This window comes from Schistocerca piceifrons, chromosome 2, assembly GCF_021461385.2.
Source record: "Schistocerca piceifrons isolate TAMUIC-IGC-003096 chromosome 2, iqSchPice1.1, whole genome shotgun sequence".
Lineage (NCBI taxonomy): Eukaryota > Metazoa > Arthropoda > Insecta > Orthoptera > Acrididae > Schistocerca > Schistocerca piceifrons.
In genome coordinates, this window is record NC_060139.1 from 1,066,559,821 (window position 1) to 1,066,572,187 (window position 12,367).

The following is a 12,367-nucleotide window of genomic DNA, read 5'->3' on the forward strand; positions in this document are numbered from 1 at the left end:
CTGAGAAATATTCAAGATTTCCGTACGCTGGGAAAACCTATAATCACATATCAGTATCGGTACTGTTGAATAACAGCTCAAATCGTTAAAATTGAGCAAAGCTCCCAAGTTCCGATGCAATCCCTATCAGATTCTGTACTGAATTTGCAGCTGAATTATCCTGTCTCCTAATTATAATTTATTGTTAATTCCTCGAGTAAGAAACCATGTCCAGTAAGTAGAAAAAAATCACGTCACACCTCTGTGTTGCAAGGGTAATAAAAGTTATCCACAAAGCTACCATCCAACATCCTTGATATTGATTTCTTGTAGAGTCTTAAAACATATTATGAGCTCGAACATAATGGCCTTCTTCCATGCCAACCAGCATGGATTCTGTAAACATCAGTAATGTGAAACACAACTCATGCTTTACTTATGTGACATACAGAAAGCTTTGGATCAACGCAGTCAGGTAGACACAGTATTTCTTAATTTTTGGTAAGCATTTGACTCAGAAACAGAGCTATGCTTATTGTAAAATGTATGATCATATGGTGTATCAAGTGAAATTTGTGACTGGATTTAGGTCCTTTTGGTAAGGAAGACAAAGCATGTTATCTTGAATGGAGGGCCATTGTCAGATGTAGAAGTAACTTTGAGTGTGCCCCCAGGAAAGTGTGTTGGGACTCTTGCTGTTCATGTTGTCTGTTAATGAAGTTGCAGACGATATTAATGAAATGAAATGTCGTGTGGCTAGGGCCACCCATGGTACAAGTCTTTTGAGTTGACGCCACTTCGGCGACTTGCGCGTCGATGGGGGATGAGACAACAGAACACCCAGTCCCTGAGTGGGGAAAATCTCCAAGCCAGCCGGGAATCAAACACGGGCCCCTTTGCACAGCATTCCATCGCGCTGTCGGGGCAGATGGCAATATTAATAGTAACCTCCGACATTTTGCAGATGATGCAGTTATTTATATTGAAGTACTGTCTAAAAGAAGCTGCATAAATATTCAGTCAGATCTTGATAAGATTTCAAAGTGGTGCAAAATAAATAAATAAATAAAAATAAAATAAAAAGATTGGCAACTTGCTTTAAATGTTCAGAAATGTAAAATTGTGTTCTTAACAAAATGGAAAAGTGTAGTGTGCTATGACTGTAATATTAATGATTCACATTGGAATGAGCCAACTCATACCAATACGTGAATGTAACATTTTGTAGGGATGTCGTTGTTGTGGTCTTCAGTCCTGAGACTGGTTTGATGCAGCTCTCCATGCTACTCTATCCTGTGCAAGCTTTTTCATCTCCCAGTACCTACTGCAACCTACATCCTTCTGAATCTGCTTAGTGTATTCATCTCTTGGCCTCCCTCTACGATTTTTACCCTCCACGCTGCCCTCCAATACTAAATTGGTGATCCCTTGATGCCTCAGAACATGCCCTACCAACCGATCCCTTCTTCTGGTCAAGTTGTGCCACAAACTTCTCTTCTCCCCAATCCTATTCAATACTTCCTCATTAGTTATGTGATCTACCCATCTAATCTTCTGCATTCTTCTGTAGCACCACATTTCGAAAGCTTCTATTCTCTTCTTGTCCAAACTATTTATCGTCCATGTTTCTCTTCCATACATGGCTACACTCCATACGAATACTTTCAGAAATGACTTCCTGACACTTAAATCAATACTGGATGTTAACAAATTTCTCTTCTTCAGAAACGCTTTCCTTGCCATTGCCAGCCTACATTTTATATCCTCTCTACTTCGACCATCATCAGTTATTTTGCTCCCCAAATAGCAAAACTCCTTTACTACTTTAAGTGCCTCATTTCCTAATCTAATTCCCTCAGCATCACCCGACTTAATTAGACTACATTCCATTATCCTTGTTTTGCTTTTGTTGATGTTCATCTTATATCCTCCTTTGAAGACACTGTCCATTCCATTCAACTGCTCTTCCAAGTCCTTTGCTGTCTCTGACAGAATTACAATGTCATCGGCGAACCTCAAAGTTCTTATTTCTTCTCCATGAATTTTAATACCTACTCCGAATTTTTCTTTTATTTCCTTTACTGCTTGCTCAATATACAGATTGAACAACATCGGGGAGAGGCTACAACCCTGTCTTACTCCCTTCCCAACCACTGCTTCCCTTTCATGTCCCTCGACTCTTATAACTGCTATCTGGTTTCTGTACAAATTGTAAATAGCCTTTCGCTCCCTGTATTTTACCCCTGCCACCTTTAGAATTTGAAAGAGAGTATTCCAGTCAACATTGTCAAAAGCTTTCTCTAAGTCTACAAATGCTAGAAACGTAGGTTTGCCTTTTCTTAATCTTTCTTCTAAGATAAGTCGTAAGGTCAGTATTGCCTCACGTGTTCCAGTGTTTCTACGGAATCCAAACTGATCTTCCCCGAGGTCGGCTTCTACTAGTTTTTCCATTCGTCTGTAAAGAATTCGTGTTAGTATTTTGCAGCTGTGACTTATTAAGCTGATAGTTCGGTAATTTTCACATCTGTCAACACCTGCTTTCTTTGGGATTGGAATTATTATATTCTTCTTGAAGTCTGATGGTATTTCGCCTGTTTCATACATCTTGCTCACCAGATGGTAGAGTTTTGTCAGGACTGGCTCTCCCACGGCCGTCAGTAGTTCCAATGGAATATTGTCTACTCCGGGGGCCTTGTTTCGACTCAGATCTTTCAGTGCTCTGTCAAACTCTTCACACAGTATCGTATCTCCCATTTCATCTTCATCTACATCCTCTTCCATTTCCATAATATTGTCCTCAAGTACATCGCCCTTGTATAGACCCTCTATATACTCCTTCCACCTTTCTGCTTTCCTTTCTTTGCTTAGAACTGGGTTTCCATCTGAGCTCTTGATATTCATACAAGTCGTTCTCTTATCTCCAAAGGTCTCTTTAATTTTCCTGTAGGCGGTATCTATCTTACCCCTAGTGAGATAGGCCTCTACATCCTTACATTTGTTCTCTAGCCATCCCTGCTTAACCATTTTGCACTTCCTGTCGATCTCATTTTTGAGACGTTTGTATTCCTTTTTGCCTGTTTCACTTACTGCATTTTTATATTTTCTCCTTTCATCAATTAAATTCAATATTTCTTCTGTTACCCAAGGATTTCTACTAGCCCTCATCTTTTTACCTACTTGATCCTCTGCTGCCTTCACTACTTCATCCCTCAAAGCTACCCATTCTTCTTCTACTGTATTTATTTCCCCCATTCCTGTCAATTGCTCCCTTATGCTCTCCCTGAATCTGTGTACAACCTCTGGTTCTTTTAGTTTATCCAGGTCCCATCTCCTTAAATTCCCACCTTTTTGCAGTTTCTTCAGTTTTAATCTACAGGTCATAACCAATAGATTGTGGTCAGAGTCCACATCTGCCCCTGGAAATGTCTTACAATTTAAAACCTGGTTCCTAAATCTCTGTCTTACCATTATATAATCTATCTGATACCTTTTAGTATCTCCAGGGTTCTTCCATGTATACAACCTTCTTTCATGATTCTTAAACCAAGTGTTAGTTATGATTATGTTGTGCTCTGTGCAAAATTCGACCAGGCGGCTTCCTCTTTCATTTCTGTCCCCCAATCCATATTCACCTACTATGTTTCCTTCTCTTCCTTTTCCTACACTCGAATTCCAGTCACCCATGACTATTAAATTTTCGTCTCCCTTCACAATCTGAATAATTTCTTTTATTTCATCATACATTTCTTCAATTTCTTCGTCATCTGCAGAGCTAGTTGGCATATAAACTTGTACTACTGTAGTAGGTGTGGGCTTCGTATCTATCTTGGCCACAATAATGCGTTCACTATGCTGTTTGTAGTAGCTTACCTGCATTCCTATTTTCCTATTCATTATTAAACTTACTCCTGCATTACCCCTATTTGATTTTGTGTTTATAACCCTGTAGTCACCTGACCAGAAGTCTTGTTCCTCCTGCCACCGAACTTCACTAATTCCCACTATATCTAACTTCAACCTATCCATTTCCCTTTTTAAATTTTCTAACCTACCTGCCCGATTAAGGGATCTGACATTCCACGCTCCGATCCGTAGAACGCCAGTTTTCTTTCTCCTGATAACGACATCCTCTTGAGTAGTCCCCGCCCGGAGATCCGAATGGGGGACTATTTTACCTCCGGAATATTTTACCCAAGAGGACGCCATCGTCATGTAATCATACAGTAAAGCTGCATGCCCTCGGGAAAAATTACGGCTGTAGTTTCCCCTTGCTTTCAGCCGTTCGCAGTACCAGCACAGCAAGGCCGTTTTGGTTATTGTTACAAGGCCAGATCAGTCAATCATCCAGACTGTTGCCCTTGCAACTACTGAAAAGGCTGCTGCCCCTCTTCAGGAACCACACGTTTGTCTGGCCTCTCAACAGATACCCCTCCGTTGTGGTTGCACCTTCGGTACGGCTATCTGTATCGCTGAGGCACGCAAGCCTCCCCACCAACGGCAAGGTCCATGGTTCATGGGGGGGGGGGGGGGGGGGGGGGGGGGGGTTTGTAGGGATATGAAATTGAATGACCACTTAGGCCCAGTCACAGGTACAGGAGGTGGTAGATTTTGATTTATTGTTAGAATATTGGTGAAGTGCAGTTAGTTTACAAAAGAGATTGCTTATAATCACTCATGCTACCCATTCTAGAATATTGTTAAAGTGTGTGGGACTGGTATCAAATAGGGCTAACAGTAGATTTGGAGTGTATACAGAAAAGGGCAGAATAAGTGGTCACAGGTTTGTTTGACTTGTGGGAGACTGTCACAGAGATGCTGAAGAAACTGAACTGGCAAGACTCTTGAATATAAGCATCACCAATCCCAAGAAAGACTGTTAGCAAAATTTCAAGAGCTGGCTTTAAATGGTGACTCGAGGAATATACTATAACCCCCTACGTATTGCTCACATAGGGATCATGATGACAAGGTTAGAATACTTACAGAGAGGCAGTAACACAGTCATTCCCATGCTCCATACATGAATGGAATGGAAAGAAACCCTAATAACTCATGCAATGAGATGTACCCTGTGCCATGCACTTTACTGTTGTTTGCAGAGTGTAGATGTAGATGAAGTTCAGAGGGAAGAAAAAAAATTTGGAAATTTCATGACATTGTACTTCAGTCAAAGACCTCTAAAGACTTGAGGGAGCCTTTAAATGGCTCAGTAGTGTCTTAGAAAGATATTATGAGATCAATATCAACAAAAGTAACATGTGGCTAATGGAATCTAAAAGAATTAAATTATATGATACTGGGCAAATTAGATTAGTGAGCAAGACACTAAAAGGAAGTCACGAGTTCTGCTGTTTGCTTAGTAAAATAGCTGATGCTGTTCAAAATAAAATGGATATATAATGCATACTGGCAATAGCAAAAAATGAATAACTGAAAAAGGGAAATTTGTTAACATTAAATATAAATGTTAGAATGCTTAGTTAAAGGTCCAGAGTGTAGCCTTGAACAGAAGTGAAATGGGAAATATAAATATTTCATATAAGAATATAATAGAAAATTTTGAAATGTGATGGTGCTGCAGAAGAATGCTGAAGGTTGGATCAAATAACTTATGAGTAGGTACTAAAGGAAATGGACCAAAAAAAGTTATTGCACAACCTCACCAAAAGGAGGAGTTGGTTGATAGCACATTTCATAATGCATCAAGGAATTGTCAGTACGGTAATGGAATTAAGTGTGAGGGTTAAAAATGATAGAGAGAGAGACCAAGGGCCAAATACAGTGAGCAGATTCAAGCAGATATTGATTGCATTAGTTATATGCGATGAAGTGACTTACACAGGATAGACTAGTGTAAAGAATGGGTGAGTTTCTGACGAACTGGTAGGATTCTCCTTGATGAACAGTTGCTTAATGATTTTGAATTTTATTTCTGTTACATATTATTTCAGCACAGCAAAAGGCTTGTTCTATGCCATAGTACTTATTCTTTGCTCACCCAACTTAGTTATGTTATTACAATGGGCTATACATAATGATCTCAGCAACAGTCAACTCCAAGGAGCCACACAGAGGGTGTAGTCTTGGGTCCTGGATCGTGAACCTTATTTCTCCCCTGACAAAGCACGGATCACACACTTCGTTTTCACACCACAATCCACTTGGACCTGGAAATAATCACAATTGTACTGTGGGTGGCAGGTATACAATCCGGTGGCACTGTCAGCATTGCAACCGCTGGAGGCAGTACACCATTGTGGGGTGAAGCTTCCCATCAGGGCTTTCTGAAAGTGCCCAGTAAACAGTCTCCTTGTGGTTTTGGCATCACCAGTTACTGCTTTGTAACCATGCCAATTTCCATATTCTCTCAGGAGTCCCAGCCCCCTGATGCTTGACGAAGAGCAGGATTCCAAATTGAGATTTGACTGGAAATCCTCCGTAGAGATATTTCTCTCCCGTCACTCGACTATATCCATTGAATCATTTCATGCATTGGTGTGTCCCTAGCCTGCATGTTTGGCTAGATCTATCCCATGACCTTAAACTTTGATCCCTTGCAGTGTCCATTGAGAAATCAAAGCTAATCATGGGGATACATGTGAAAAAGGAGGACAGTGCCACAATCACAACTGTGGGAAGAGACCAAATTCAATTCCTTAATTGTAATGTATGTTGCATTTAATAGTTACAAAGTGACAGAAACAGTTACTAAGCACTAAAATTGGAATGTAAGAGCACACTAGTGTTCAATATCAAGTTCACATGTTATCAGCCATCAACTAAAATATAAGTATGAAATTGCAAGGCCCTGTAAGTTAAGAATAGAGAGAAAGAGAGAGTGTTAAGAGGTGCTAGTAGTGTGGAACAACAGAGGAACACGATGGTGCCTTCGCTATGCTGTAGGCCATAGCATCTCACTGTGTTATGCTGAGTGGCCAGCAGTTGTCCACGAGGTCCTCTGTGGAAGACATGTATGCTATGTGTTGGCTACTCCAGGATACCGACAAAAGTGAGGCTGGTTGACCTGCTAGGCCCTATGTAAAAACGCAGTTCCAGCAAGAAAACTGCAGACTATCACGATAGGCACTATTTTCTGTTGACTCCCGAAATGACCATTCCTAAAAAAGCTATGTCTGTATTACCAGTGATTTCTGAGGAAACTCTCGAGATCTATTAGGCTACCATTACCTCATTACATGGCTGGTCCTAATCACCAACTACCGTCCAGGAATGTATCCCTGTACTCCTAACATCCTTCTTCAAACAGAGGAGCTTCTCTAACGGTCACTGCTGTCTTGGTAATCACCAATAATTACAGTTTTAAATGCATTGCCTTAAACGACCCTGACCTAAAATTTCTCTTTTATGTAAGGAACAATGTTAATTAATTTCTATCTCACTCTCATTTGAAGACACACAGAAAAGTGGGCGGCAGGCTTTTGTTAAATATTAATTTACAGCTTAAATGCCTAATGAAGTAAATGTACTATCATACTGTCTTGTTTTATTGAGAAGAAAGACTGTGTCCAATGTCTGGTACACAGCGACTCAACGAGTAATCTGCAGGCCATTAGGCAATGCTACCCAGTACTGTTCCCTATCCTTGATCTTCCATATGATCTGATAACACTGGCCATTCAGTTGTCTTCCACTGGATCCTGAGTCATATCTGAACCCTCGAGTATGAGGATCAGATTGTTGATTGCCTAACCAGGGAACTAAGCTCACTACCGGCTCTTGTAATAGGAACATCCAGCCCTTACTTACGAACCCACCTCTGACAGGCAGTCTATTGCAGCACAAACAGGGAATGGTGGGTGACACTTCTAATGAACTATGTATTATCAAGGAAACCACTGATATGGAGTATTCCACCTTCTGTTCCACGATTTTTTGTCAACTCTGTATTGGACATGCTCATCTGACCCTGGGCTTCGTACTGCCTAATGAGTACAAACCCCTTGCCCCCTGCCTCTCTTCACGATAGCTTTGATGCCTTTATTATGTCTGAGATGCCAGGCTTTCTGGTCTTTTATATTGTTTTATCACAATCTATGCCTTTTGATCTTTACTATGTTTTTACTTGTGTTGACTTCCACTCCATCAGTCTAGAGGAGCATTGTTTATTACATCACTGTTTCATCCCTGCATCATGTCAGATGGGGATGGGGATCAGGTGTCGGGGGCACTCAGTCATCATGCATGAGCCCTGAGGGTCCCCCATTTGCTCCCAAGGCGACTCAGCCCTACGTTCACATTATGTCTTGTTAATGCCAAACATCGTAATTGCCGCAGATACCAACACTACATTGCTTGGCGATACAACCAGATGGCCTTTATCACAGATGACATTACCCTTTTAAGGGTTATTTTATGACTGAAGGTCTGATGACAGTCTATTTTTCTCCTTTAATTTCAATATGTACAACCACTTGCTCTCAGGCAGGGGTACTTGCCACCTGTTTCCCTCAAGCCCGCACCCTTAAATTTCAATTTGGCTAGTAACCACCACTCGATAATATGACGAAAGTTAAAAAGTCCTGGTCTGACACACTTATTAATCTGTCAGTAAGTTTGTTACACCCATAGAAGTTGGTCTAGAGATATTATATTCTCAACTCATGTGTATTGTGAAGAAGTATTCTTGTGATAATAATCCTCCAGAATATGCATACTACCTGTAACTAAGAAATTCTACTGATTTAGGTCTGATATGAGACTAACTGTGTTTCTAATAACGTTATGCAACAACAAATATGTAGCAACTTCAGAATATTTAATGTGTGTCTGTTTATATAACCATTAAGTAAAATTAATTTTATATTGTTATACATTTCAAATTTAACTAGACTTAACTAATGAGTGAAATAGGAGAACTTTTTTTCTTGCAAAGATCAAGTTCCAGTACAAGAGTCTGTGGACAGCTACAGTGTTCACAGGAAATCTCTGTGTCTCTCATGTAATCTGAGTTTGGAATGAATTTCATTGCTTTTGACTCCTGTACCTATATTCTTTCCTATTGTAGTCCAGCAGACATGGCCCACCCACCCCTCTTCCTGTTTCAAGTATTTTGAGGATGTTTGAGTAATATAGGATAGCTGAATAATGATGTTTATTCTCTTTGTTTATAGGTTATGTCACAACTGTTCTGGAGGACGCACGAGTGCTTGCAAACCATGCAAAAAAGAAGGCAATTGATCTGGATGATCTGAAACTGGCTGTCCAGATGACAACAGATAGGATATTTACCAACCCTCCACCTCGAGAAGTATGTTATTTGGTTTCTCCTTTTCTTGTAGTTGGATGTGATAAAATGATTTAGTATTGGATTTTAAATTTTGCAGATTCTTTTAGACGTTGCTAGGACGAAAAACAGTACACCTTTGCCACTAGTGAAACCTCATTGTGGGCTAAGGTTACCACCTGACCGGTACTGTCTTTCATCTTGCAATTACCGACTCAAGAGTATGAAAAAGGTAAGTCCACTTGAGTTTATAATTAAATTCTGATTCATTATTTTGTGCTGGGAACTCTGTTATTATGCATTCCATTTTTTATTCAGGGTGGATTAGTTTTCTGTCTGTTTTTACGCTATTATTTTTTTCCTGATATCCTTCTGTCCAAATGCAGTTCTTGCACAATCACATGTCCATAATGGAATTGCTATAAGAGAAAGTTATAAGAGAAAAAAAGACTGTAATAGAGAACTAATGTAAATGTACATCTCAGTGCAGTAATATTTTGTTATATATGGAATGGGAGGGAACAGTTGGCCAAGCCATTGTTCTGGTAGTCAGCTTGTGTGATAACAAGTGGACATTTTTGGAGACACTAGTGAAGGAGGACAATCTGGAGAAGGAGCAGTAGTGTGATGGGATAGCTTTCACAGTAAGACAAGGGCTTTTTGTCCAGACGAGTTTATTTTACAACTACCACCCACTTGTTCAACTATGTCTGTTTAAGTGTTTAAATATGAACATAGACGAGTTTATTTTACAACTACCACCCACTTGTTCAACTATGTCTGTTTAAGTGTTTAAATATGAACATCTGAATGACAAAAGTGTAACTCTCGAAAGTGCGTAGCTGTTTCGCAACATTACTTTTGACAATATCAGTAACATATCTCTTCAAATGCATTCATCTTTCTTTCCATATTATGAGTGGAGGTAGTATGGGTCAAAGGAAGAAAAAGAGTCCAATAAAAATGGTCTGTAAAATGCATATGTTAAGAGCTATAATCTGGGCTGTGCCAAGTAATGACCACAGTCTACTGTAACTGCGAGCTCTGCATACACTTCAGCTTCAGAAACCACTGTGAAATATTGTGTGTGACAGGGAGCATGGATATTGGCTTCACTGCCTGGATCACACGTACAGTTTGTTTCTCTAAAACAAAATGAAAAGCTCAACCTTGTGGTGTGCTACATGCCTTTGAGACGGATGACTGTTGCGGCAAAGCAGTCATTAAAGGGCAATGTCCGGGAAACCTGCTGCATCTCAGTTATATTGGGCTTACTCAGCAAGCAGAGTGCTCTGTCTGAGTTGACATGTGTATCCTTAGCTGCTCTTGGGACACCCATTAATACGTGTTCGGGTGGCCTTTGGGTAGTAGCTACATCCAAATCAATAAGGGAGCTCAGCCCTCCTGAACACTTTCAATCTTAGATGCAAGTAGATAACAGCACCAGAACACCAGTCAGTTGCTGCATGTCAAGCAACACTGCTGCAAGATAAAAAATATCATAGTGAGCACCCAGTCATTCCGGAGCTCCACCTAAACTTTAGTAGTGATGTGACTTGTAGGGGCATAGTAGACCTAGCCACTAGTGAAGGAAGAATAGGAGGCTAATGTAGTCACAAATGTATTTACAGTTGTGAAAAAAGTCTATGGAAGACAGCTGCATTTATTTTGACTTTTCATGCGTTTGTTCTCCCCAATTCATCATGGCATGGTCTATCTGCTTAAAACTCTGGTCCTACACATGAAATCTTTTAAGACATGTGAATGGCAGAATTTGGACACACTGCATTAATGTGCAAGGGCCAGGCAACTTGAAAAAGTTTGGAAAAGATGTCATGAAACTCGCATTTCATTGGGTGTTAATTGTGGTGAGATCCATCAGTACTGGAGTCGAGATTGTCCCGTTTATTTGGGAGAGAAGAAGATTCAGGAAATCAAAATTACTGGCGAAGTACCATACAGTGAAGCAAAAAAGATATGTAGGCCACAACAGCAACCTACTTCTGCATTGTCACTTGCACACACTGTGAAGATCATGTAACAAAATGCTAGCATGTCAGGGTAGAAGAGAGACGAATAATGAAACAAAAATATATATACCTATTTGTGGAGGTTCAGTGACTACGTAGCAAGTTACTGTCTCCAAGCTGATAGCAGAGCACACACAAATAGTGCATAGCAAATCACACCAACATAAAGAACAAACAAAAGCAAACTACAGGTGTCTGTGCAGTAATTAAATCTCCACACTAATAACATTTTTTTTAAAGTCTTCAGTCTTGTGACTGATTTGATGCAGCTTCCTGTGTCAACCTTTTCATGTCAGAATAGCAGTTACAACCTACATCCGCAATTATTTGCTGAATGTATTTCAATCTCTGTCTTCCTCTACAATTTTTACAGTCTACAGCTTCCGCTAATAACATGGCAGTCATTTCCTGATGTGAAAAGGTGTCCTACCATCCTGTCCCTTCTTCCCGTCAGTGTTTTCCATATATTTCTTTCCTTACCGATTCTGTGTAAACCACCTCATTTCTTACCTTATCAGTCCACATAATTTTCAGCATTCTTCTTTAGTAGCCCCACCTCTCAAATACTTAAATTCTCTTCTAATCTGGTTTGCTCACAGTCCCTCTTTCACTACCGTACAATGTTGTGCTCCAGACATACATTCTCAGAAATTTCTTCCTCTAATTAAGGCCTATGTTTGATACCAGTGAACATCTCTTGGCCAAGTGCTATCTTTCTTCTAGTGCTAGTCTGCTTTTTGTGTCATTTTTGCTCCATCCATCATCTGTTATTTTGCTGCCTAGGTAGCAGAATTCCTTAAGTATGTCTCCTTGATGATCTCCAATTCTGATGTATGTTTTTGCTGTTCTCATTTCTGCTACTTCTCATTATTTTCACTTTCTTTGATTTGCACTCAGTCCATATCCTGTACTATACTGTTCATTCACTGCAAGAGATCCTGTAATTCTTCTTTAGTTTCACTGAGGATAGCAGTGTCATATGTGAATCTTATTGTTGATATTCTTTCACCATGGATTTTAATCCCACTCTTGAACCTTGCTTTTATATCTGTCATTGCTGTGTCAATACTAGAGAAAGAAAGTTGCTACTCACCATATAGTGGAGATGCTGAGT

General features: G+C 40.0%; 1 protein-coding gene across 1 annotated transcript in view; it reads left to right on the forward strand.

Annotated features, from left to right (window-relative positions):
• LOC124777751 (transcription initiation factor TFIID subunit 9-like) overlaps nucleotides 1-12,367 on the forward strand; it is a 106,435-nt gene that overhangs the window by 54,740 nt on the left and 39,328 nt on the right. Inside the window, exons 2-3 of the mRNA XM_047253253.1 lie at nucleotides 9,111-9,247; nucleotides 9,324-9,455. Coding sequence (XP_047109209.1) covers nucleotides 9,111-9,247; nucleotides 9,324-9,455 — 269 coding nt within the window. The remainder of the gene's footprint in view (nucleotides 1-9,110; nucleotides 9,248-9,323; nucleotides 9,456-12,367) is intronic.